Consider the following 26,694-nt stretch of genomic DNA (forward strand, 5'->3'; position numbering starts at 1 on the left):
ACTGAGGCTCAGAGAGAACAACTGACTTGCCTAAGACCATGCAGTGAAACAGTGATGCGGGCACAACTAGAACGGAGTCCAGGGCTCCTTCCAGTACAACACACTGCCTCAGTTTCTCCACACAATCTGCTCAGATATTCACTCCACAACCTGGGTCCAAAGATGTTCAGAATGGGCAGGGCTGAGGTTGCTGCTGGTATCTCTGCAGTGAGAACAGCCGGACCTAGGACGGGGCAACAAGTGTCCAGGGACAGAGCAGAGGTCACAGCCCTTGTCTGCCGGGACCTCCAGGTCAAGGGCAGTCCCTTCCCCAGCAGGGAAGCCCAGCCTGTCGGGGGCTGGCAGACAGGATGAGCAGGTCCACAGACCAAGGACAGAGGGGAGGTGATGAGGGACAGTGAGAGAAGAGAGAGGTGACAAAGAGAGGATGATGGAGAAGTGGAGGTGGAGGGAAAATGGGGGCGACGAAGGAATGGTGGTCAAGAGGCAGAATGTGTGGAAGTCACGATGCAAAGGCAGCAGGAGACAAAGGGGACACCCAGCAGGCAGAGTGGACTGCCCCCGGCGGGCAGCGGGTCAGGCCTGACGTCAGCCCGCACCTCCGCCTCCCCAGAGCCCAGGGGCCTGAGTGTGATCAGTGTCTCACTGGAGGGAAAACCGGGGGCTGAGGGAACCAGAGGGAAGGCCCTGTGGTCTGTCTGAGGGATCAGAGTTGGCTTTTCAGATGAGGTGGCCTCTAAACTCGAATCTGAACTCCTCGTTCTTCTCCACCAGGCCACCCCAGCCCAGGCCCAGGCTCCTCACTCACGCTTAGCCGTGTTTGTTCAATGAGTAATCTGAAAACTAAAGAGCAACAAGGATGCAAAGGCGGGACAGAGCTGCCCACTTTTACAAACGCACAAAAAATGTTACTGAGCAGCACAATGGAGGCTTTTTCTGCAAAAGGTGGAACGGGGGAAAATGAAGTCTGGTGTGTTGGGCAGAAAGATGCTCAGGCTGGGGCTCCTGGGAGAGGGCTCTCCTTAAGCTGAAAGGCTCCAGGGGACAAGGGCATCTGCAGGATCTGTCCAGGCCCCTGCTTCCCTCCTCCATGGGCCCTGGCGCCAACCTCCAGCTGCTCCACCCTCCACTCCATCCAGGGAAATGTTTCTTACATATCATTCTGATCACCTCACCGCCCTGCTCTAAACTTCCAGGGGCTGATCAGTGGATCAGCCTGCGACAATCTGCCTCATAGCCTCTCCCCTGCTCAAAGACCTCCAGGACCCCGTCCGTCCTCAGGGGCCTGCCTAACCCAGGCCTGGCCCATCTCTCCAGGCACCCCCGACCCTCAACACACACGCACGCTCTCTGCACCCCAGCCACCTTCCACATTGGCCCTCAAACCCACCCCCTCTCCTGTTCGTGTGCTCCTTCCTATGCCTTCAGCGGTTTTGTTCCTGCTGACCTGGCTGGCTCCTGCTCCCTCTCCAGGTCTGTTGTGACTCCCGACCTGTGTCAGTGACCCCACAGGCCCCTGTGCTGCCTCCGTCACCGACTCTCCCCCAGGTCCCAGGAGCTCCTGAGAGACAGGGGCCGTATCCCCAGCCCTCGTATTCCCAGCACTCAACCAACCCCCACGACGTTAAGATTTATTTGTTACACCCACAAATAGAGGGGCAAGTGGCCTGCAGATGCCATCACAATGTCCATCTTGCCAGGTGCCTGTCCCTCTTACGTCTCTGTGTGCTTTTGAAAACGGGAGCTGATGTTATTTTTTGAGCGCCTGCTATGCCAGGCACTTTGCAGAGGCTGCTTCGTTCGGTCCTCACGGGAGCCTGGAAGAGTGGTTTTATCCTGCGTGATGAATGAAGAACCTGGGTTTTCTCCTGCGTGATGCATGAAGAACCTGGGCCCAGAGTGGTGAAGGACTTATGGGTGCCCCACAGTTTCCAGGGCCAGCTCAGGTCCACATGAGCCTACCCAGCCCCAGAGCACATGCTGCTTCCCACCGCACCGAGAGGCCCAGGGCTCAGTAGGATTTACATTCGCATTCCCCAGGGCGCCTGGCCATGAAGAGGTACCAATGACTACTGCGGAGGCAGGTGGGGTATGAGCTCCTCAGCATCACCCACTCCTCTCTACCGTGGCTCTGGCCTCTCCACCCCACAGTGGACACTGCTCTGGTCTCCTGCTGGTCCTACTGTCTTTACGTCCCCTATTCCTCCCCTCTCCCGAGGGATCTTTCTAAAGCCCTGGTCTGCCCCTCTCTCCTTATACCACCAACCCTCCCCGCTCACAGCACATGCCCCGTGACCCAGAGAACGGAATCTACGTTCCTCTGCCTCGCCCTCAAGGCCTCTTGTAGTCTGGCCCCAGTGAATTAGCCTCCTTTCCCCTGTCATTCCTGTCCCAGACACAGTGGCCTGGCCCCAGATGGGACGGACCCACCCCCATTCCCCAGGCCCCAGGGTGAGTGGGCACAGAGCATGGAAGGCACACACTGGCTTGTTTATTGAGCAAAGTCCAAGAGACTCAGTAAGGCACAGTCCAGGGAGGGAGTGGGGTGCCCTGGGGGTGGGGTCAGGAATACCCATGCCTCAGTGCCGAGCACCCCAGCATGGCAAGTGCTCCATGTGCCCTGCGGGACCTCTCCTTCAGCCCCTTCTCATGGGGAGCCTGAGGACAAGGACAAGGGGGTCATTTTATCCCAAGAGGGTACTGGCAACCAGGGCAAGAAGGCAGAGGCTCCAGGGGTGTTGGGTTGGGGGAAAGGGAGCTCAGGCCTGAGCCTGACCCTTTTCAATCCAAAAGGCACTAAGAACGGAGGGGCTCAGCCGAGGGCCAAGCCCTGGAGGAGGGGCAGGGCCAGGCTGGTCGAGCAGCATCTCGGGGTAGCTGTCTGTCACTGCACCCTGAGGCATGGGTGAGCAGGCTGCAGGGGGCTGGCTCAGCTGAAGTCGCGGCTGGGCAGGAGGAGGGGGGCTACCAGGGTCCACAGGTAGAGCAGCAGCCCTGCCCAGCTGGCACAGATCTTCACCCACACAGCTGTCCACGTGCTGATCATCTTCCGGGCTTCACCAGGTCTACAACACACCAGCGTCCCCATGAGCCTTGTCCCCAATCTTGTGACCTCAGTCCTATGACCCCAGCTGGGACCCCTGACTTCAATTCCGGCTCTGTAGTCCCCACCTCTGACATTTTTGATCCTCAGTCTTGACACCTGGCTTTGTGACCCCAGACAGCCTTTGACTTTGTACTACAGACCTGACCCTGACCTCAGTTCCAACTTTCACTCCAGTCCTAGCCCGTGACCTTATGACCTCAGTCCTGGTCCCTGAGTCTGTGCCCTAACTCCTGGCCCATACCCTTGTGATTTCAGTTCTATGATCTCATTTGTGATCCCTGATCTTGAGAGTCTGGAGCTCCCGAATTTAGTCCTGACTTCTAGCCTTAATTCTGACCTTTGACCCTATGACCCCAGCCATGACCCCTGACCTTATGACCACAGTTCTGAAACTCAACTCAATTCTGACCCTTGGTCCTGAGATGCCAGTCCTGATCCCTGACCTTGTTACTCTGACCTTATCTTTGACCTTGCCACTTCAATCCTAGCTTCACGGCCTCCTAACCATAATTCCAACCAAATGACCAAATAAATATATGACTCTCTGACCACAAGCCCAACCTCTGATCTCATGACTTCTATCCTTGATACTATGAATTTGATCCTAACCTCTACATCCTAATCCTAGCCCTCCAACCATGAAACCCAAGTCTGACCCTGTGACCCAAATCACCCTCTCTGGTCCTGTAAGCCCAGCCTGTCCTGGACCACCCCACTTCCTGTTGAGCTCCACCTTTCAGGCACTTTATGAAGGGCCAGGAGGTGAGCAGGTAGGGCACCAGCAGGGGGACTGGGGCACAGATGGCACAGGCTCTAGGGAGGGTCTTAGACAGACATCCCCACCCCAAGCCTTGTTGAGATATCAGGAAAAACACAGGGATGGGCCAGAAGAGATGTGGGGCACACGCACCCCAGGCACTCTGGGCTCCATCCTCACCCAGTCCAGCTGCACATACCTGTACCAGTTGGTGAGTGTCATCATGATGTGCAGGGAGGCCAGCACCAGGCAGAAGTGGAAAAAGGAGTAGCTGTAGGTGACGCCATCCTGCTCATTGTCGAAGGCTCGGCCCTCGCAGGCCGCCACCTGCTGCTGCTGCGTGGCCTCCAGCGTGGGCACGCGCTCCTCCGTCTGCATCAGGCTGTTCACCTGCCGGTGGTCGGAGGAGCGCAGGCTGCAGAGGTGGAGGAAGCAGGGAGGGAGGAGGGCAGGCAGTCAGGGCTGTTGCCCCTGGCATGGCCAAGAGGCCAGGAGCAGGGACTTTACGAGCCTCAGGAGTCAGTGACCAGTAGTTAGGCCCTGGGCCAAGGAGGTAACCCAGGTAACCTGGTAACCTGGACTCCCAACTCAACCCCACCTCTCTGTGTGACTTTGGGCAAGACACAACCTCTCTGAGCCCTGATTCCTCATTTATAAAATTATGGAAAATAGAACCTTCCTTATAGCATTGCTGGGAGAACTAAAGGGAAGGGAAATGGAATAATGGAATTAAAACTCTGAGCACTCCAGCCGAGAGAGAAACCCTGACTGTGTTCACCATGTGCCTTCTCACTTGAGAGAGAAACCCTGAACTTCATCGGCCTTCTTGAACCAAGGTATCTTTCTCTGGATGCCTTAGACTGGACATTTCTATAGGCTTGTTTTAATTGGGGCATTTTCTCGGCCTTAGAACTGTAAACTAGCAACTTATTAAATTCCCCCTTTTAAAAGCTAAAAAAAAACCTAAAAAACTCTAAGCACTGTGCCTAGCATAGAGTATAAACCAAATAAGCCATTACTATTAAGATATTCATTTAATAATTCAAGAAATATTTATTGAATATCTACTACTACCAAGCACCACTACTACTACTATTGAATATCTACTACTACCAAGTACATTATTTAATAATGCTAATTAATAATGCTATTTTGGAAGATGCTAATATGGAGGGAGGGGCCAGGATGGCGGCTTAGCAACATGCGCATTTTAGTTCATCCTCCAGAACAACTACTAAATAACCAGAAACAGTACAGAACAGCTCCTGGAACCACGGCAGTGACCAGACACACAGTGTACCCCAGTCTGGACCAGCTGGACTGGCTGCAAGTCTCCCCAGAACCGTGAGTTCCCCAAGCCATGGGCGCCCGGCACCCCTCCCCCACAGGCGGCTTCCCAGAGGGAAAGGAAAGACATTCTAACAGTAGCAGGGACCGAGTCCAACCAAACACCAATTGTGGCATTAATTTAAAAATTCTGACTAAAAATAGGCTCCCAATCAGGCAAAACTGGTCAAGGCGGAGGTCGCTTATTGGGCTAACCGAAAAAGAGGAAAGGGGACGAAACGGAGGTTTTTGTGGCTGTTTCTACGGAGGCTTGGCTGCCTCTAGATTCAGCGGCAGGACTGCTCGGGCTGCAACTGCCCCAGGCATAGGCAGAAGCAGACTGCTTTCAGGGCTGTCTCCCACCTGTGCCTTCCCCAGGGGAAGGGTGAAGCCCAACTCAGGTGGAATCCCTCTCTCAAGGAATTCAGAACCCAGGGCTTGGCAATTTGAAGCCGTTAAAACCAGCCTACAACCTCTCCGCTGTCTCCACCACGCCCCCAGCAGGGAGAGCCTTCCAAGTTAAAGGAGCCACAACATCTTTTGCTGGTGGGACCCGCAGGCAAACAAGCACCACATACTGGGCAGGATAAGAAAAACAGAGCCCAGAGACTTCACAGGAAAGTCTTTTAACCTGCTGGGTCTCACCCTCAGGGAAAACTGACACAGGTGACTCCTTCCCCCGATAGGAGTCCAGTTTAGTCTGGCAAAACCCGGCTGGAGTCTATAATACCTATGTAGACCCTCCAAAGGATGGGGAGGGAAAAGGCACCTTACAAGCAGGGCAAGAAACAAGAAAACAAAAACTGAAAAATTATCCTCTGTTAAACAAAACCTAAGCTAGAGGTCCAGAAAAAGCTGAGCTGAAGGTCAAAGGACAGATAGACAACAAACTCATCTAGCAAGAAAACCCTAGGTAAGATAAGTGGAAGCAATTTCCAGAATAAACTAATTAAGGTAATTAAATGTCTAGACGCCAGCAAAAAATAACAAATCACACCAGGAAAATTGAAGATATGGCCCAGTCAAAGGAACAAACCAATAGTTCAAATGAGATACAGGAGCTGAAACAATTAATTCAGAATATACGAACAGACATGGAAAACCTCATCAAAAACAAAATCAATGAATTGAGGGAGGATATGAAGAAGGCAAGGAATGAACAAAAGGAAGAAATGGAAAGTCTGAAAAAACAAATCACATAACTTATGGGAATGAAACGTACAGCAGAACAGATGAAAAAAACAATGGAAACCTACAATGGTAGATTTCAAGAGACAGAGGTTAGGATTAGTGAACTGGAGGATGGAACATCTGAAATCCAACAAGGAACAGAAACTATAGGGAAAAAAAATGGAAAAATATGAGCAGGGACTCAGGGAATTGAATGATAATATGAAGTGCACAAGTATACGTGTTGTGGGTGTCCCGGAAGAAGAAGAGAAGAGAAAAGGAGGAGAAAAACTAATGGAAGAAATTATCACTAAAAATTTCCCAACTCTTATGAAAGACCTAAAATTACAGATCCAAGAAGTGCAGCTTGCCGCAAAGAGAATAGATCCAAATAGACATTCTCCAAGACACTTACTAGTCAGAATGTCAGAGGTCAAAGAGAAAGAACCTTGAAAGCAGCAAGAGAAAAGCAATCCATCACATACAAGGGAAACCCAATAAGACTATGTGTAGATTTCTCAGCAGAAACCATGGAGGCGAGAAGACAGTGGGATGATATTTTTAAATTACTAAAAGAGAAAAACTGCCAACCAAGAATTCTATATCCAGCAAAATTGTCCTTCAAAAATGAGGGAGAAATTAAAACATTTTCAGACAAAAAATCACTGAGAGAATTTGTGACCAAGAGAGCAGCTCTGCAAGAAATACTAAAGGGAGCACTAGAGACAGACAGGAAAAGACAGAAGAGAGAGGTGTGGAGAAGAGTGTAGAAAGAAGGAAAATTAGATATGACATATAAAATACAAAAGGCAAAATGGTAGAGGAAAGTACTACCCAAACAGTAATAACACTAAATGTTAATGGATTGAACTCCCCAATCAAAAGACATAGACTGGCAGAAGGGATTAAAAAACAGGATCCTTCTATATGCTGTCTACAGGAAACACATCTTAGACCCAAAGATAAACATAGGTTGAAAGTGAAATGTTGGGAAAAGATATTCCATGCAAATAACAACCAGAAAAGAGCAGGAGTAGCTATACTAATATCCAACAAATTAGACTTCAAATGTAAAACAGTTAAAAGAGACAAAGAAGGATAATATGTACTAATAAAAGGAACAATTCAACATGAAGACATAACAATCATAAATATTTATGCACCGAACCAGAATGCCCCAAAATATGTGAGGCAAACACTGCAAACACTGAAAAGGGAAATAGACACATCTACCATAATAGTTGGAGACTTCCAATCTAACTCTCACAATGGACAGAACAACCAGACAGAAGATCAATAAAGAAACAGACAATTTGAATATTACAATAAATGAGCTAGACTTAACAGACATTTTATAAGACATTACACTCCACAACAGCAGGATACACCTTTTTCTCAAGTGCTCAGGGATCATTCTCAAAGACAGACCATATGCTGGGTCACAAAGCAAGTCTCAACAAATTTAAAAAGACTGAAATCATACACAACACTTTCTCAGATCATAAAGGAATGAAGTTGGAAATCAATAATAGGCAGAGCGCCAGAAAATTCACAAATATGCGGAGGCTCAACAACACACTCTTAAACAACCAGTGGGTCAAGGAAGAAATTACAAGAGAAATCAGTAAATATCTCGAGGTGAATGAAAATGAAAACACAACATATCAAAACTTATGGGATGCAGCAAAGGCAGTGCTAAGAGGGAAATTTATTGCCCTAAATGCCTATACAAAAAAGGAGAAAGGGCAAAAATTCAGGAATTAACTGTCCACTTGGAAGAAATGGAGAAAGAACAGCAAACTAACCCCAAAGTAAGAAAAAGGAAAGAAATAACAAAGATTAGGGCAGAAATAAATGAAATTGAGAACATAAAAACAATTGAGAAAATCAATAAAACCAGAAGTTGGTTCTATGAGAAAATCAATAAGATTGATGGGCCCTTAGCAAGACTGACAAAAAGAAGAAGAGAGAGGACGCAAATAAATAATATCAGAAATGGAAGAGGAAACATAACCACAGACCCCACAGAAATGAAGGAGGTAATAACAGGATACTATGAACAACTTTATGCTAATAAATACAACAATGTAGATGAAATGGACAACTTCCTAGAAAGGCATGAACAACCAACTTTGACTCAAGAAGAAATAGATGACCTCAACAAACCAATCACAAGGAAAGAAATTGAATCGGCCATTAAAAAGCTTCCCAAAAAGAAAAGTCCAGGACCAGATGGCTTCTCGTGTGAATTCTACCAAACATTCCAGAAAGAATTAGTACCAACTCTCCTCAAACTCTTCAAAAAAATTGAAGTGGAGGGAAAGCTACCGAATTTACTCTATGAAACCAACATCACCCTCATACCAAAACCAGGCAAAGATATTACAAAAAAAGAAAACTACAGACCAATCTCTCTAATGAATATAGATGCAAAAATCCTCAACAAAATTCTAGCAAATCGAATCCAGCAACACATTAAAAGAATTATACATCATGACCAAGTAGGATTCATCCCAGGTATGCAAGGGTGGTTCAACATAAGAAAGTCAATTAATGTAATGCACCATATCAACAAATCAAAGCAGAAAAATCACATGATCATCTCAATTGATGCAGAGAAGGCATTTGACAAAATTCAACATCCTTTCCTGTTGAAAACACTTCAAAGGATAGGAATACAAGGGAACTTCCTTAAAATGATAGAGGGAATATATGAAAAACCCACAGCTAATATCATCCTCAATGGGGAAAAACTGAAAACTTTCCCCCTAAGATCAGGAACAAGACAAGGATGTCCACTATCACCACTGTTATTCAACATTGTGTTGGAAGTTCTAGCCAGAGCAATTAGACAAGAAAAAGAAATACAAGGCATCAAAATTGGAAAGGAAGAAGTAAAACTATCACTGTTTGCAGATGATATGACACTGTATGTCGAAAACCCTGAAAAATCCACAGCAAAACTACTAGAGCTAATAAACGAGTACAGCAAAGTGGCAGGTTACAAGATCAACGTTCAAAAATCTGTAGTGTTTCTATACACCAGTAATGAACAATCTGAAGGGGAAATCAAGAAACGAATTCCATTTACAATCGCAACTAAAAGAATAAAATACTTAGGAATAAATTTAACTAAAGAGATAAAAGACCTATACAAAGAAAACTACAAGAAACTGTTAAAAGAAATCACAGAAGACCTAAATAGATGGAAGGGCATACCGTGTTCATGGATTGGAAGACTAAATATAGTTGAGATGTCAATTCTACCTAAATTGATTTACAGATTCAACGCAATACCAATCAAAATCCCAACAACTTACTTTTCAGAAAGAGAAAAACCAATAAGCAAATTTATCTGGAAGGGCAGGGTGCCCTGAACTGCTAAAAGTATCTTGAGGAAAAAAAACGAAGCTGGAGGTCTCACGCTGCCTGACTTTAAGGCATATTATGAAGCCACAGTGGTCAAAACAGCATGATACTGGCATAAAGATAGATATATTGACCAATGGAATCGAATAGACTGCTCAGATATAAACCCTCTCATCTATGGACATTTGATCTTTGATAAGACAGTCAGGCCAACTCACCTGGGACAGAACAGTCTCTTCAATAAATGGTGCCTAGAGAACCGGATATCCATATGCAAAAGAATGAAAGAGGACCCGTATCTCATACCCTATACAAAAGTTAACTCAAAATGGATCAAAGATCTAAACATTAAGTCTAAGACCATAAAACAGTTAGAGGAAAATGTAGGGAGATATCTTATAAATCTTATAATTGGAGGCGGTTTTAAAGACCTTACACCTAAAGCAAGAGCACTGAAGAAAGAAAGAAATGGGAGCTCCTCAAAATTAAACACTTTTGTGCATCAAAGAACTTCATCAAGAAAGTAAAAAGACAGCCTACACAATGGGAGACAATATTTGGAAATGACATATCAGATAAAGGTCTAGTATCCAGAATTTATAAAAAGATTGTTCAACTCAACAACAAAAAGACAGCCAATCCAATTACAAAACGGGAAAAAGACTTGAACAGACACTTCTCAGAAGAGGAAATACAAATGGCCAAAAGGCACATGAAGAGATGCTCAACGTCCCTGGCCATTAGAGAAATGCAAATCAAAACCACAATGAGATATCATCTCACACCCACCAGAATGGCCATTATCAACAAAACAGAAAATGACAAGTGCTGGAGAGGATGTAGAGAAAGAGGCACACTTATTCACTGTTGGTGGGAATGTCAAATGGTGCAACCACTGTGGAAGGCAGTTTGGCGGTTCCTCAGGAAGCTGAATATAGAATTGCCATATGACCCAGCAATACCACTGCTAGGTATCTACTCAGAGGACTTAAGTGCAAAGACACAAACGGACACTTGCACACCAATGTTTATAGCAGCATTATTTACAATTGCAAAGAGATGGAAACAGCCAAAATGTCCATCAACAGACAAGTGGCTAAACAAACTGTGGTATATACATACGATGGAATATTATGCAGCTCTAACACAGAAAAAATTTATGAAGTATGTAACAACATGGATGGACCTGGAGAACATTATGCTAAGTGAGACTAGCTAAAAACTAAAGGACAAATACTGTATGGTCTCACTGATATGAACTGACATTAGTGAATAAACTTGGAATATTTCCTTGGTAACAGAGATCATCAGGAGATAGAAACAGGGTAAGATATTGGGTAATTGGAGCTGAAGGGATACAGACCGTGCAACAGGACTGGATACATAAACTCAGAAATGGACAGCACAGTACTACCTAACTGTAATACAATTATGTTAAAACACTGAATGAAGCTGCATGTGAGACTGATAGAGGGAGGAGGGCTGGGGACATAAATGAAATCAGAAAGAAATATAGATGTTAAAGATTGAGATGGTATAATCTAGGAATGCCTAGAGTGTATAATAATAGTGAACTGTACAATGTACAAATTTAAAAAATGTTATTGCATGAGGAAGAACAGAGGAACGTCATTATGGCAGGGTGCTGAAAATAGATGGTAATTAATATTTTGAAATGTCACCTTATGTGTGAGACTAAAGCAAAAAATGTGTATTTGTTACAAAATTTATATTTTGACTAGAGCATTTCCTAATATAACTTATGTAGATAGTTTGATTGAACGTCATAAGTACTTGGAATCAGGTAGCACATGAGATTTTGTTGGTTTGTCCAGAGTGGTGCCCCAATGAATTCCAGGGTGATTTGATCAGTGAGTAGAAAAGTATTTGCAAAGTCCCCATTGGGGAATGGGGAGAATGGGGAGAAATTCAACTTCCCCAAGTTGAATTCTTGATATTCTCACAAGCAGTGTGAACAACCAAAGCTATAGGCTGAGCCCCTAGTCTTGGGGTTTTTTCATATGAAACTTAACCCCACAAAGGATAGGTCAAGTCTACTTAAAATTTAGGCCTAAGAGTCACCCCCAAGAGAGCCTCTTCTGTTGCGCAGATGTGGCCTCTCTCTCCAGCCAACATGACGAGCAGTCTCACCACCCTCCCCCTCTCTGCATGGGACATGACTCCCAGGGGTGTGGATCTTCCTGGCAACGTGGGACAGAGATCCTGGAATGAGTTGAGACTAAGCATCAAGGGATTGAGAAAAACCTTAGAATGAGCTGAGAATTAACATCAAGGGATTGAGAGAACCTTCTCAACCAAAAGGGGGAAGAGTGAAATGAGACAAAGTGTCAATGGCTGAGAGATTCCAAACAGAGTGGAGAGGTTATCCTGGAGGTTATTCTTACGCATTAAGTAGATATCACCTTGTTGTTCAAGAGGTAGTGGAGAGGCTGGAGGGAACTGCCTGAAAATGTAGAGCTGTGTTCTAGTAGCCATGTTTCTTGATGATGACTGAACAATGATATAGCTTTCACAATGTAACTCAGTGAATGTGAAAACCTTGTGTCCAATGCTCCTTTTATCTACCATATCAACAGAAGAGTAGAACATATGGAATAAAAATAAATAATAGGGTGAACAAATGTTAAAATAAATTTAGTTTGAAATGCTAGTGGTAAATGAAAGCGAGGGGTAAGGAGTATGGTATGTACAATCTTTTTTTTCTCTGTTATCGTTTTGTTTTTATTTCTGTTGTCTTTTTATTTCTTTTTCTAAATCAATACAAATGTTCTAAGAAATGATGAATATGCAACTATGTGATGCTATTAAGAATTTCTGATTATATATGTAGAATGGAATGATATCTTAATGTTTTGTTTGTTGTTAATTTTTTTTAATTAATAAAAAATTTTTTAAAAATAATGCTATTTTGCTGTTAATGTTGTCTTCTTCTTTGATCTTTAACCAGCTACCTCCCCTTCCTTCAAGTTTATACTAAAAGCGATAATGATAATAATGATTTTACAGCCCTCTTTTTCTATAATGAGGTCTTAATTAAAACTATTTTAATTTTAATAATTAAAAGTATTAAATAATTAAAGTATTTAATAATTTGAGCCATATGAACAATTTTGAAAATTCAACTTACATTAAAAAAAAGGAAAAATGAAGGAAACCTGGATTCCAGCCCCACCCCATCAAGGTGAGGAATCACCCCTTGCTGAGCCTCAGCTGACCCCTGTGCCAAACGGGCAGAACCATCCCTTCGTGCAGTCACCAAGTATTCTGCCGGCGTCCACTGCCCAGATCCAGATCGAGGTGGTCTAGAGCTGGGGGAACAGCTATCAGTGGGCCCCGCCCATACAGAGCTGCTTCTGCTTCTGCTTTAAGGAGCATAGTTTTAAGAACTGTACTAAGGACAGACAGGCACCCCTGGGCTCTCAGAAGGGCTGCCCAGTGGACATGGCACAGGGAGATAGGAATATGAGAAGCATCAGAAGCATAGCTACCACGCAGGGTCAGGGAGGAGAAGGATGAAGGACAAGGGGTTAAGGCAAAGTGCTGAAGCCCCATGGCCTCTGCTGCTCATGGCCTCGGACATGTGGCTGCTCCTACCTGACTCTCAGTGTTCTCATCTGTAAAATGGAGCTAAGATGAGTCTTTCCAGGTTGAAAAAGGTATCAAGTGAATGACAATGAAGAGAGGTGTTTGTGAACTGCATAGACTTGACTTGGAGAAAATGTTTTGAAAAAGGCCAAAATGAGACAAAAGAAAATGTGAAACAGTCTCAGAATATTCCGACCCAGGGGTCTGGAGGCAGGGGTGCTGCTTTTAGGAAAACAAACAGCATGCAGGATGGCTGAGTAGGGGAGAGTGGAGAAGCAGGGCCAAAATTCTCTCTAGAGAATAAAGGGGAAACAGAGAAAGCGGGACTTGAGGAAATGTTGGGCCCTGAGGAGGCAAACTCCAGATCTGCCAGATTCAGTGTAAACAACAATTATACTGAATATTATGATCAGCAACTCTTAACAAAACAGCCCCTCACATTCACCCAGTTGTACCAATGTCCATGGTAACTTGTATAGCGCCTACTACTTGCCATGTTCCTTTCCAAATGCTTTATACTTATTAACTCATCAACAACCTCCAACAACCCAGTGAGATCGGGGCTATTTTTATCCCCATTTTTCAGATAAGGAAACTGAGGCACAGTATTTATGTGACTTGCCCAAAATCACACTGCTAGTAAGTGACAGTGCCAGATTCGAGCCTAGGCAGCCCAGCTCTAACATCCAACTGATAAACACCCACTAAGATCCCTCTTTAAAAAGAAGCTGCTGTGAACATGAAAAAGTTAGAATGGCCATAGCCCAAATACCCCTAAAGAGTGGGATAGAAAGATCAAAGGTGATGGTGGAGCTATACAGAGAAGGTAGGGTTCAACAAATGAATATGATTGTTGAATCATTAAATTGGTATTTCTTTTAGTTGCCAGTATCTTAGAGCAGCTATAATTAAAAACCTAAAATTGTGGAATGTAACCTATACCAAACTTTGAAATCTGTTATACAACTAATTGTTATGCTGTGTTTTGAAATTATTACTTTTTTGTATATATGTTATTTTTCACACACACACACAAAAGTCAATTGTGATGATAAAAAAATATTTATGCCTTCTAGCCTCCTTATTCTGGAGCAGCTAGGAAGAAAAATCTGAGAGGATGGTATAGTAGCCCATGACAAACTCTGGGATCTGTCCTGTAACTACTTGTTGAAAAGTGCTTCAAAAACTATTGCTTTTTCTTTCTTTGCTTTGTGTGTATATATATATATATATATGTTATATTATACAATTTTAAAAAGTTAAAAAAAAAAGTTTAAAAAAAAAGAAGTTTTTGTGTGATCTGAAGTGTGAGGCTGCCATCTCTCAGGTGACGTTGTGCTGTCACAACCATGCTGGCCAGCGGAGGCTCTGATCTTCCTTTCACGGAGAAGGAAGCTGAAACCCAGAGAGGCTGAGCCTCTTGCCCTGAGGCCACAAATCAGTAAGTAACAAAGCCTAGAACTGCTGGTCCAGGCCAGGAACTGCTGGCTGCAGCTGAGGGTCTTGCCCTGCCCACGCAGCCACAGGCACCCAGCTCAGAGCTTGGCACGGCAACCTGATGGGCAGGAAAGGACCCTGGGCCAGGAAGCAGGGAGGGGTTGACTTCTCGTCCCCCCTCTGCTGTCATTCGCAGTATGCCCTCTGCTGGACTCAGTTTCCCCACCAGCACAGTACAGGAGCTGGGCATGCTTGCTGAGGGCATCTTAGACCTTAGGGACGGACGCCTATGCCCTCCCCTCAATTCCAGCTCTGGGCCTCCTACCATAATCCCACCCCAGAGAGCAGCCCAGGCCATACCTGATGAAGAGGGTGCATAGGATGAAGACGACAAGCCCCACGATGCTTGGTGCATCCCACCACTGGGTCACGTCGGCCTCGGGGCCTGCCAGGACTGTCTCATTGCCCAGGGAGGTCAGCAGATGAGGGTTGCATTCCTGGTCTGGGGATGGGAGCACAGTCACCCTTGGCCCATGCAAGCGAGGTCAAGTTAGCCAGGTAGCCCTGAGTGTGGGCAGAGAGCCAACCCAAGTGGAGGGACAGACACATGCACACACAACTGACAACCCCATCCAGCAACAGACTGTGCTTACTCGACAAAATGACAGGGAGCTTCAGGAACAGACTGGGTCCCACCAACCTGAAGGACTGAGTCTCAAAATGGGCTGGAGCTGGGGGGTCTCTGACACCTGTGAAGGCTCCCAATCCCCTCCCCATCAGGTTGCAATAGCCCAGGATCAAGGTCAGGTCTCATACTCACCTGGGACATTGGACAGGGCCAACCAGGTGACAAACATGGTATACAGCGTGACGGTTGAGGCCTGCAGTAGACCTGAGTTGGGCTGGGCATCCTGGTAAGGGAAGGTTTATAGGTAAGACCCCTGCCAGACCCAATGCCACCCCACCCCTACCCAGCCCACTCACACCCAACCCTAATTTTCTCCTGATTCTGATAAAAACAACAACAACAAAATTGATGGCAACAGCTAACATCTGATTGACATCTATATGTCAGGCACTGTTCAAAGTGCTCTGCAAATACACTCTCAATCCTGAGACCAACTCCAGATAGTAGGTACTATTATCCCCATTTTACTTTTAAGGAGAGACACAGAGAGGTTCAGACACTTTCCCAAAGGCACCCAGCACACATGTGTGCATACCAAGACTCTAACCCAGGGAGGCTGACTCGGAAGCCCCATTCTTAACGCAAGCCTGCATGACTGAACACCCCTGCCCCAAGGTTCCATGGTCCCAGGGGTGGTTTCATACACCAAGGGGGCGGGGCAGGCTCACCTGGATCTTGGGCAGAACGGCAACAATGGAGACACAGACACAGAAGGTCAGGTTGAGGCCGATGAAGACCTTGCCCTCGTAGCAGGCACCAGCCCGGGTGTAGTAGATGAACAGCAGCACCACGGCCGCAACAGACAGAGCGTAGAAGAGGAGGGTGAAGAAAAAGAGGCCTGGGCGGGAGGGTCAGTAGGCAGGTGGGCAGGAGGCTCCCTCAAGGGGGCCTGCCGGGCAGTCCATCCCCCTCTCTGGGACTCAGTTTCCTCCTCTGAGGAATGATATCCGTGTTTCCTAAACTTCTGTCATTCACTGACACCTTGTGATTTGTGCCCCATTCATTTAACTTCTGAACTAAACGGATTTGCTCACTATAAATCAAGTAACCTTAAAAATAAATCCAATGAATACAATACAATTTATTTTAACAAGAAAACTGAGCTTGATAAATGATCTAAGGCCTGCTGTCTCTAGCAAAGATTAAACCAGCACCAGTGGTGCAACAGTGGCTCAGTGGCGGATTTCTCGCCTGCCATGCCGGAGACCCGGGTTCAGTTCCCGAGGCTGCCCATGCAAAAAAAAAAAAACAAAAAAAACCCCAAAAAACTAAGCCAGCACCTAAGTGAGCATTTCTTTTCTATTTATTCTGAACTCAAAGAGAATTGGACAGGTACTTCTGCCATGGGGGTTTCAGTGTCATCTGAAACATGGTCTGGGTACCCTGAAAAGGACCCGACCCCCTGTCTGAACTAACAAGCCCTGCAATGCCTTTCCAGCTCAGCTCTCCCCTGAGTCTGGGCGGGCAGCACTGACCTGCGTACCAGGCCCGCGAGTCACGCTCCTCAGCCTTGCACAGCCACCGCTGGTTCCAGGAATGTGCAAAGTCCACGAGCAGCACCAGCTGGACCAGGATGAAGAGGAAGGAGCCGGCAACACCAAAATAGAACCAGACTGGGTGCGGGGAGAGGGGAGTGAGGCGAAGAGGTTCAGCCATAGCTTAGGGAGTGGGTGGGGGGAGGCCAGCAGGGCCCAGGCCCCCAGGCCTCCTGGGACTGGCACCACCCCCACCCCCCACCCCAGTCTTTCTCACCCACATTTATCCATTTAGCAATTGTTTGCACCATGCCTGGCAGTGGAAACACTGAAAAGAAGCAAAGTCCCTTCCCCATAGGGAGCCCCCAGCCATGCTCAGAGTCACAAATAGTAGGGCAGGGTGTGGTTAGGGACGAGGCTGGCCCACCTCCACACCTCAAATTGCCTAAAGGCCACATGGCCAGCAGCACGGTGCTGTCTCGTGGTGGAGGGTGGGGGCAGCAGCCTGGGGTCTCTGTGTCAGGCAAAGGGCAGCCTCCCACCAGTGCTGGGGACCCCCCTCCCTCCCATAGCCCTGTCCCCTCCCCCTCCCCACAAACCACCTACTGTTGGAGAAAGAGCCATCGGGGATGTAGAAGGCGCCCACGGTGATGCCCACGAGCACCAGGAACTTAAAGAACCAAAACCTACGATGGAGGAAGGAGAGGAAGGGACCAGAGGACTGGGTGACGGGCCGGCCCCCAGGAGCCCCCGAAGAGCAGATGCTGGGTGAGGTGAAGAGGAACTTTCTGTCTGGTGGGTACAAAAGGTCCGATCGGTCCTAAACCCAACCCTGAGGGGCAGTGGGAAGAGCAGTCACCCCGCTTCTTGTCCCCGCTGGGTCACTAACGTGCCCGTGGGCCTCAGGCGAGTCACTGCCTTTTCTGAGCTTTATTTCCTCATTTGAGAAACGGGAAGAACCACATTCCTGGCTGCAGGGCTCCTGCATCTGAGGGTCAGGTCTGGGGCTCCCCAGAAGCAGGCGGAGAAGGGAGGAGCCCCTGGGGGAGGGGCAGGGGCAGGCGGGGCCCCTCCCTCACCCGTTCTGGACGGCGGCCCGGGGGTCCCGGCTGCTGCGCACGCAGACCATGAGCAGCATGAAAAGGAAGAAGAAGGCTGCCGTGGCGAAGCACATGCGGTAGACGGCGCGGTAGCCGAGCAGGGAGCCACAGTCGATGTGGCCCTGCAGGACGACGGGGGTCCCGGACCCCTCCTCACACACCCAGGGCAACTGCAAAGACAGACAGAGCGGCCTGAAGTCCCCGCCCCACGCGGGGTCCCGGTGGCCCCCGAGGAGCCCCCGCTGGCAGGAAGGAGGTGCTCCCAGCAGGGGCTGGGCCGGGCGGGCCACCGGCGCCTCCCCATCCATCTCATGGTGTCCTCGCATCCTGCTGCGATCTGTGTGTTTCCCTTTGGTCCCCACAACCTCAGTACTGACCAAGATTTCCCAAAGTGCTCTCCACCCGTCACCTAGATCAGAAATCACCTGCGATCTTGGAGGAAAACAGATTCCAAGGCCCCTGTCCTACAGAATTAGGTCTTTAAGGTGGGGTCTGAGAATCTACATTCCTAACCAACTCCCCAGGTGATTCATACCTTTATACACTCCAATCCGTGAGAGCCACTGGCCTAAGTCTCCCAGGGGTTTGTGCACAGCTATGAAACACGGAGATAAAGGGAAGAGCTGGAGCCCCAGGCTGGGCTGGAGCATTCAACTGGGGAACTGCACCCAGTGTCTGGGGGCCACGACGAATAACCACACCTTCCAAGGGGACCTTCATTTATGAGACCCACGTGAGGTTGAGGTCCAAGCTCTCCTCTTCACATGAAGAAACATCCCTGGTGCCAACCCTGGGTGCTCAGTGGGCCCAAATCCTCCTGCCCACCCCTTCTTGATTAGCCACGACCCCAAGCCCAGGTCCTCCGGCCTCTAGCAACCTCTCCCTAGAGACCCTGGCCCGTGTGCCCCGCAGCTGCTCACCTTGTAGAGCTGACTCTCCACGCCCGGGCTCAGCATGATGATGGACACCAGCACGCCGAGGAAGAGGAAGGTGGTGAAGATGAGGCGGCTCACCGTGGAGTTGCGGCTGGAGGGGCAGCAGCTGCACAGGACGCAAGGGGCCGAGCCGCAGAGGCAGGACGCCTGGGGCGGGGAGGGGTGGCACCTCTACTCCCTGCCTCCCTTTTCTTCCCCTGCCCGAGATGCAGCACCCACCACATGCCATCCAACGTTTCCAAACCCACCTGCACTGTGCCTGGCACACCTCATCCCCAAAACTTAACCCAACTCTCAAGCCTAGTGGGGAGGGGAGGCTGAGGAAATCAAGCCTCAGAGAGGCTGGGTCACCAAAAGGTACAGAACTGTGTGCAGAAGAATCCAGGTGCAAGCCCAGGTCTATCTCTGGTGTTACTGTGGCTTCAAGGAAAGCAAGTTGGCATCATGCAGTTTCTTATTTGGGGCGGGGGGGGGGGGAGGCAAAGTGGCAAAAAAAAAAAAAAAAAAAATAAGAAGCCAAGCCCAGCCCAGCTCTAGTGCTGGTTAGTTGCGTGACGTTGGACAACTTCCTCAACCTCTCTGAACCTCAGTTTCCTCTTCTAAAACAGGAATGATAAGGACACTTACTTCTCACAGGATGGCTGTGACAATAAAATAAGAATTTTCAATTGTAATCTCCTCAGGCTCCCTGTTCCCCTTCCCAGCTTAGATTCTTTGCATAAAACTTACTGTCATCTGAGAAGCTTTATATTCTACTTGTGTCTGTCACCCATTTCTAGCACTTGGGCTCCATGGGGGCAGGGGTTTTTATCTGTTTTGTTCACTTTAGTATTCCCAGAAATTGGAACAGGACCTGACACCTAGTAGGCGTGCAATAAATATCTGTTGAATGAATATAAAGTGTTTGGCACAATACCAGACACATGCTAAGACCTCGAGACGCAGCAAGTACAAAATAAACATCTGCTGAATGAGTAACAACAAACTGAGTGGCTATCCTCTCCTCACTCTGGGGCTATGCCAGCTTCCGACAGCAGGGGGTGGTCTAACCCTTTCCCTCTCCTGGGCCCTCTGCCCAGCCAGCCCTTAATGGGCTGAAATCATTTAGGGGCTGAGTGCCATTCATTCCCAGAGTCTCCTCTCTGGGAGCAGAGTCCACAGTCCAGCCTTTGAGGAAGGGTACCTGCATCTAACTACATCTGGTAACCTGCTCACCTTCCCCTACAGAGCCCCAACTCCTCGCCCAGGTATTTAAGAGCCTGGCCCATGGCTTTCCTTACGCAGGCGAGAGAGACACTAAAAAAATCATTACACATGCTGTAAATAAGAAAAAGTGCACGCTGCCACGAGGGACCACTGGTGTCCTCATTTCGAAAGGGGAGTGGCGGGCCAGGGAAGACCCTCCTGAAGAAGTGCTTCAGTGTCCACAAGACAAGTTGTCAGGAATCTACAAGAAAGCCTTTGCAGCCACAGCTTCGCGAGCAGGTGGCAAGCAAGGAGGCCAGACAGGCTGGCCCGGGTCAGGCCACACCGGGCCTGGAAGCCACGCACAAGACCCTGCAAGAGTTTTAAGCCAGGAGTGACAGGAATAGCCCCACATTTAAAGACTAGCTTTGCGGAGCGCAGGCTGAAAGGGTCTCTCATTCCTCTGGGACCATCACCCCCAGATATAAGGACAACATGGACGCTAAATGAAAGGCTTGCAGCATGAAATCATTCTTCACAGTCCAAATCATAACAGTTTGCCCCTCCAGCAACTTTCGGTTACATCTTGCAGCCCCCCTACCCCCACCCAAGCCCTGCCTTCCACCCATGGCCACCACTGGGAGGTGAGGAGACAAGCAAATGCCAGATAAGCGTTTTGTAAATCATAAAGAGTACTGTAGTTATCAGAATAGATTTTTATTCACATTTTATAGATGAGGAACTTAAGATCAGAGAGTTTAAGAAACACGTCACACAGCAAATTAATAGTGCTGGGGGTCCAAGTTATAGTGGTAGCTACCAATTACAAAGTTATTCAGTACCCAGTACTATGGTAAGCACTTTATATACATTAAGACTCAGAGAGGTAAACAGACTATGGTCATGCAGAAAGGGAGCTGAGGAGCTAGGATTCAAACTCAGGTCTGTCTGTGCCAAGGCCCAGGCTCTGTCTGCAGAGCTGCAGCCCTTCCCAGCCTGCTGACTCACTGATGGCAGTCTCATTTAATATCAAAACAACCAATGACAAAAATAACCCCTGCAGTGCCAGGGAAAACCAAGGGAGGCCAAGAGACGCTGACCCCAAAAACCAGGTACCCAAGCGTCTGGGTCAGGCCCTGGCTCTGGCTTGTTACATTTCAACTAGGGACATTTGAGACACAGGAAAAGCTGCCCAGCTGCAGTCAGGGAACCTTTTGATTTACTCTGGTTCTTGGAGATCAAAATCCAAGTTTTCCTGATACCTGAAACCTCTGGATTCCCAAGGGCCTGGCCGACAGCCAAAGAGACCAAGTCAGAGAGAGGAAAATACACACCAGCCCCCTGCTATTCTGATTTCAGCAAGGGGCCACGGGGTGGGGGCGGGGAGACGGGGAGTGGCGCATGCTTGGAAACGTCATACACTTTGACCCAGTCACTGCACCTCTGGGGTAGCTCCTACAGGAACTTCTCCCAGGAAACACCAGCCCCGGGAGTAAGAACACATATATACACACATGCACACAGTTTATTGTAATACTGCTAACAATCGGGAAATAACAGGGAAAAATTGAAAATGAGTAAATGCCCATTAGTACACCAAGATGCTCCCGTAATAGGGAATTCTCTGCCGAATGGGGCAGATGTACAGGTAAAACTTAAAGTGGATACATTTTATTGTAAATAAGTAGTATCTTAATAAAGTTGATTTCATAAGTACAAAAAATTAAAGTTTTAAATAAAGAAAAACACTTAAGTAGGCACAAAGCTTGAGGCTTTGTGAGCTCTCAGAATCTCAAAAAAACTGCAAATAACCTAATGCCCAACAACTGGGGGCAGTGGCAGCCCATTCATTCCCTGAAATGGGACTGAGGGAAAGAAACACAGCACTCAGCTGCCATGGAGCAACACGGACTAATGCTTATGACATAAGGTTAGAAGCCAAGGCAGATAAAACCTGCTCTAGCACTACGATGACAATCACCCTCCCTCCCACCTCAGCCCTGGCCCCCAAATGCACCAGGGGGGAAAGGCAGCAAAGGAAAAGTATCAGAATGCTAACAGCGGCTGAATTTCAGCACCAACCCAGATTCGGAGAATGGGGAACTCACTGAACTTACAAGTCCCGGGTCTTACAGTCTTAAACATACAAGGTTCTTCTTGATATTCAGCCAGTCTAGCCTTTCTCCAAGTAAGAAAAGGAAGGCAGCTGGGCATTTCTGCTGCCCGCACACTGCCAGTTACAAGGAGCTCACTACCTCCCAAAGCAAGCTCTGCCACTGCTGGACAGCTCTGGGGTCACGAGTAGTTTGGCATGGTGGGAACGGGCTGTCATGGAGTCATTCACACTCTCCAGGTTGCCCCGAGGGTCAGCGACACATGTTCTTGAACTCATAGGGCAACAGGTGGGTGGGGAGGTAGTGGAGGGCTGGACCACAATTTAGAGTTAGTTACATTTGTTTAGAACAAACTGGGCCCGGTAAGAATGGGATACAACTTGTGACTTTATAAACAAGCCCAGAACTGGCTGAGACACCCTAGGACAAGGCAAAACCCAGCCCCAAACTATTGAATTCATACTTCCCAAGGGCAGAGAACGCACGCCCTGGTCATGGCTCTGCCCCTCACTGGTTATATGACTTGAGGCAAGTCCCTTCTTCCGGCTGCAGGACTCAGTTTCTCATCTGTAAAATGGGCTCCCGGGTCAGGACAGCAAAATGGCTCAGAGACCAGGCTCTGCAGTCCAACAGCCCTACGTTCCACAAGCGTCACCACTTCCTCCACATGGTCGAAAGCAATTTATCACCCTGGGGTGTTTGTAGATGGGCCACACATGCCAGCTTCATGCTAACGTGTGTGCAGTCCCATTTAATCCTTGCAACAGTCTAAGAGGCAGGTCCCACTGGTGTCACCATTTCACATACATGGAGTCAGAGGCTCAGAGGAGAAAGTGCCCACAGTCACATGGCTGAAAAGAGGCCAAGCCAGAACTGGACCCAGAGGCCTCTTGCTCTCCCTGCCATCTGGAAGGCCCTCCCTAAAAGTGTGCTGATGGGCCAGCTCACCACGTGCTAGCTTACCTGGTGACTCAACCAACCTTTGTGGCTTCATCTTATCTCCCCACCCAGGGTGGGACTCACTTGCAGCCAAATATAAGGCTATTCCAGAGGCATGATGGGCCCACCCCTGAGTATGAAAATCTTCCCCAGGAAAGTTTTGGTAATGGATGGTAACGATGGGAGCACCACACTGGAAATGTAACTAGCACCGCTGAACTATATACTAGCAAATAGTTTAAATCGGAAATTTTGTTATATATGTTACCACAATAAAAGTTTAAGAAAAAAAACACAGAACATACGACACAAAGAATGAACTCTAATGAAAACTTTGGATTTGAGTTAAGAATATAAGTAGAATACCAGTTTATCAACTGTAACAAATGTACCTCACTAATGGAAAATGTTAATAATAGGGAAAACTGTTGGGGGGGCTCGACTTGCAGTATGATTTTTCTGTAAACCTACAGGTGCTCTAAAAAAAACAGCCTTCCGCACCAACCTGTGCATCCCAAAATGTTGCCCCTGAAGTTGCCTGGGGAACCCCCATTAAAACGTCACTCTTGCAGGGGCAAATCTTCAAGGAACAGGATGTTATCTATGTCTGGTAAAGCCCAGCTGCACCGCTTACTCCTGTGTGGCCATGGGAAAATCACCGTCCCTCTGACACAGTTTCCTCATCTGTGACATGGAATAATAGTAACTGGCTCTGTGAAGTGGGCTCACTGTGAGGATTAAATGGAAGCATATACGTAGCGCTTTCTATGGGGCTGGGCCTGTGCCAACGCAAATGTAAAAAGTACATTTACAGCGTAAAAAACACACTGTAAAATGTATAAAACTATGTCATGGGGCTGGGGGTGAGATGGCAGGGGTGAAGGACGAAGCACAGTGCCAGGTACACAGTAGGTGCTCAGTAAACGTCAGGGGCCAGAACCCCAATGGGAGGACACAGAAAGGAGGGCAGTTCCTTTGCAGGTATTAGATACTAAATTACTTCCCAAGTCTACCCGGGGCCAACCTTGTCCCTCAGACAACAAGGATGTGGGGACAGGCAGGAAGGCATGGGCAGAAGCCTGCCCCGGAGTCAGATTTTACTCCTGATCCTGCAGTTCCCCTTCCCTTCACTCTGCAGCCACAGGCAAGTCAGCTAACCTCTCTGGTCCGGAGTTTTCTCATCTGTTAAAGGAGGGTTTGGACAGGCTGCTCAGGTGCCTTCTGCTCTCAGCACTGTAGGCTCCTTGTGGGATTCTATGACTCAGCCCAGCTTTGTCTATCTCCAGAGGGAATTCTCCACTCGCCTTTCCTGGATGATGGCAGCAATAGCTCCTGTTTATGAGCACTCACAATGTGCCAGGAAATGTGCTGAGCACGTCACGTGCCTTGTCCCATTGACTCTTCACAACAGCACCATGAGGCGAGGTGCTATTACTGCCCCAACCTATAGATGGGGACACAGGGGTGCTGACAGGCCTCCCCTCAAAGGCCCAGCCCCAGGTCAGCCCACCCAGGGTCTGGGCCTCACCAGAATCAACCAGATAGAAAGTTGATCAACTCAGAGACGGCTCTCCCACCCTCACCAGGAAGCAAACCCTTCCGGCCACGGACCCAGCCCAAACATTGATTTCATCTGGGTGTGGAGGGATCCCAGACACCAGCTTTGACTCCTCCTCCTGTACACACGTGGGCATGTGCATATACACACACACCTCAAAGATGGGAAAGCAGAGGCCCAGAGAGGACGAGAGACTTGTCCAGGAACCCACTCTCCAGCTTCCCCATTCCCAGAAAACAGCTGTTAAGCAATCTCTAGATCCCCAGTTCCCTACCCCCACACTCCACACCCAGACACACACACACACACACACACACACACACACACACACACACACACACACAAATCAGGGACAAAGGAAAGCAAGTCCTGAGGCTCAGCAGCCACCAGGCCCCCCTCTCTCTCTCTGCTCCTCTTTGTGTGGGGCCAGAGGGGGTGGGGAATGGCGGGCTGCCTGAATGAACCTCAGAAAGATTTAATGAGGGGAAGACGGAAAGGAGACCCGACTGGGAGGCTGGGAAAAGGGAAAGGAGAAGGGGCCTCCCAGCCAGGGTCTGGCTAAAGCCCCTCCCCTATGCTGGCAGCAGCCCCCAAACAGAGGTAGGCCTCTTCCCAACCCCCCACTCAGGGTGCCCAGGCACTCCCCAGCTTCCTGACCTCCCCTAATTCCTGTCTCCCAACCAGGGTTTGGCCCAGGTGTTCGCTGGCAACTGGCATCAACCTCACTGGAAGGTGGCTGAGGAAAGCTCGGTGCTCCCCTACCCTGCCCCCATTTCAGCTCTGGGGCCCAGATGGAAAAGGTCTGGGGCTCTCTGGGGAAATGCTCAGAAGTTAACAAGAGCCAGACCGAAGGAGCCAGAGACAAGGACTCGCAGAGACAGAGGATGGACTAACAGAAGGACAGACACATGACAATAGAAGCAGACAATGACAAGCGGAGAGGCCATGGATAGACAAAGACGGGAAGAAACAAACGGACAGAGACGGATGATCTCACAAGTACAAACGGGCAGAACAGAGCGGGAAGAACAGAGGCAGACAGACGGACCGACTGACAGAGACGGTGAAGGACACAGGGCAAGAAGGGAGGGAGACCAGGTAGGCCACACAAAGAGTCCGAGCGCCGGGGAGAAGAGACGCACCCCGAGGACTCCAAAGTTGGGCGAGGTGGGGCCACAGGCGGGGGTGGGGCCCGCAGCGCTCAGCCAGCCGCACCCCGGGACCCGGGCTCTGGGCTTCGGTCTCCCCAATTCTTCGGAGCCCTACGGCGCACCCCAACCCCTCCCCCGCTCAACCCGAGCCCTAGACACCAGCCGCCGGGGAATGGCAGGGAGAGGGTTCGCGGGGCTGCGGAGAGGAGAAGGGGGCGCGAGGAGACGGGGTGCCGGCCGGGAAAGTCAAGTTTGTTGGAAAGAAAAAGAAGAAACTATCTGGAGCGAGAAGGTGAGAACAAAGTGCGGGACCAAAGAAAGCGCAAGCGGCGCGGGCGGGCGGGTACGCCGGAGTCGGGACTCACGCAGCTGAGCAGGGAGCAGGCTCCCAGGCAGGCCCCCATGGCAGCGGCGCGGCGAGCACCCGGCACAGCGCGCCGGCCCGGGGATCCGCGGGACTGTGGGCACCGCGGCCTGGCCCCGCCCCGGCCCCGCCCAGGCCCCGCCCCACCGTCAGAAACCTCTTACGCTTTCCGGCGGCGCTCGGCGCCGCCCCCGGCACACCTGTGGCAGGTGTGCGGGCGGCGCCCGTGGAGGGAGGGGGTTGCCACGCGAGCCGTCCCGTCGCACCCCAATCTGGCCCTGGCTCGCGTCCTGGTCCAAAGCGAAGGTTTGAAATAGTGAGACCTAGGTTCGAGTTCCAGCGAGGCCGTGTCGTGACCTCAAACTGTCACCCCTGGGGGTAGAGGCTGAGAGGTGGTCACCGCTGACTGCTCAG

The 26,694-nt window shown here is 48.9% G+C and overlaps 1 protein-coding gene across 1 annotated transcript; it reads right to left on the minus strand.

Annotated features, from left to right (window-relative positions):
- Positions 1–2,480: 2,480 nt before the first annotated feature.
- On the minus strand, positions 2,481–26,390 carry SERINC2 (serine incorporator 2). Its single transcript, XM_077150516.1, has 10 exons — positions 26,282–26,390; positions 18,955–19,116; positions 18,014–18,204; positions 17,541–17,620; positions 16,935–17,072; positions 16,128–16,297; positions 15,592–15,682; positions 15,132–15,273; positions 4,063–4,278; positions 2,481–3,065 (listed from the first exon to the last, which is right to left on the minus strand). The coding sequence occupies exons 1-10, from the start codon at positions 26,318–26,320 to the stop codon at positions 2,930–2,932; spliced, it is 1,365 nt and encodes a 454-aa protein (XP_077006631.1). The 5' UTR covers positions 26,321–26,390; the 3' UTR covers positions 2,481–2,929.
- Between the last annotated feature and the right edge of the window lie 304 nt (positions 26,391–26,694).

The sequence above is a fragment of the Tamandua tetradactyla genome, chromosome 2 (genome assembly GCF_023851605.1).
Source record: "Tamandua tetradactyla isolate mTamTet1 chromosome 2, mTamTet1.pri, whole genome shotgun sequence".
In the NCBI taxonomy this organism is placed as follows: domain Eukaryota; kingdom Metazoa; phylum Chordata; class Mammalia; order Pilosa; family Myrmecophagidae; genus Tamandua; species Tamandua tetradactyla.

What these genes read in the sequence shown, in the direction of transcription:
- SERINC2 (XM_077150516.1), bottom strand. Translation starts at nt 26,320, where the DNA reads ATGGGGGCCTGCCTGGGAGCCTGCTCCCTGCTCAGCTGC. An exon ending in TGGAGAGTCAGCTCTACAAG is followed by an intron (nt 18,205 to 18,954) that starts GTGAGCAGCTGC and finishes CTGTCTTTGCAG; the next exon opens with TTGCCCTGGGTGTGTGAGGA. An exon ending in GGCCCTGTCCAATGTCCCAG is followed by an intron (nt 15,274 to 15,591) that starts GTGAGTATGAGA and finishes TCCCATCCCCAG; the next exon opens with ACCAGGAATGCAACCCTCAT.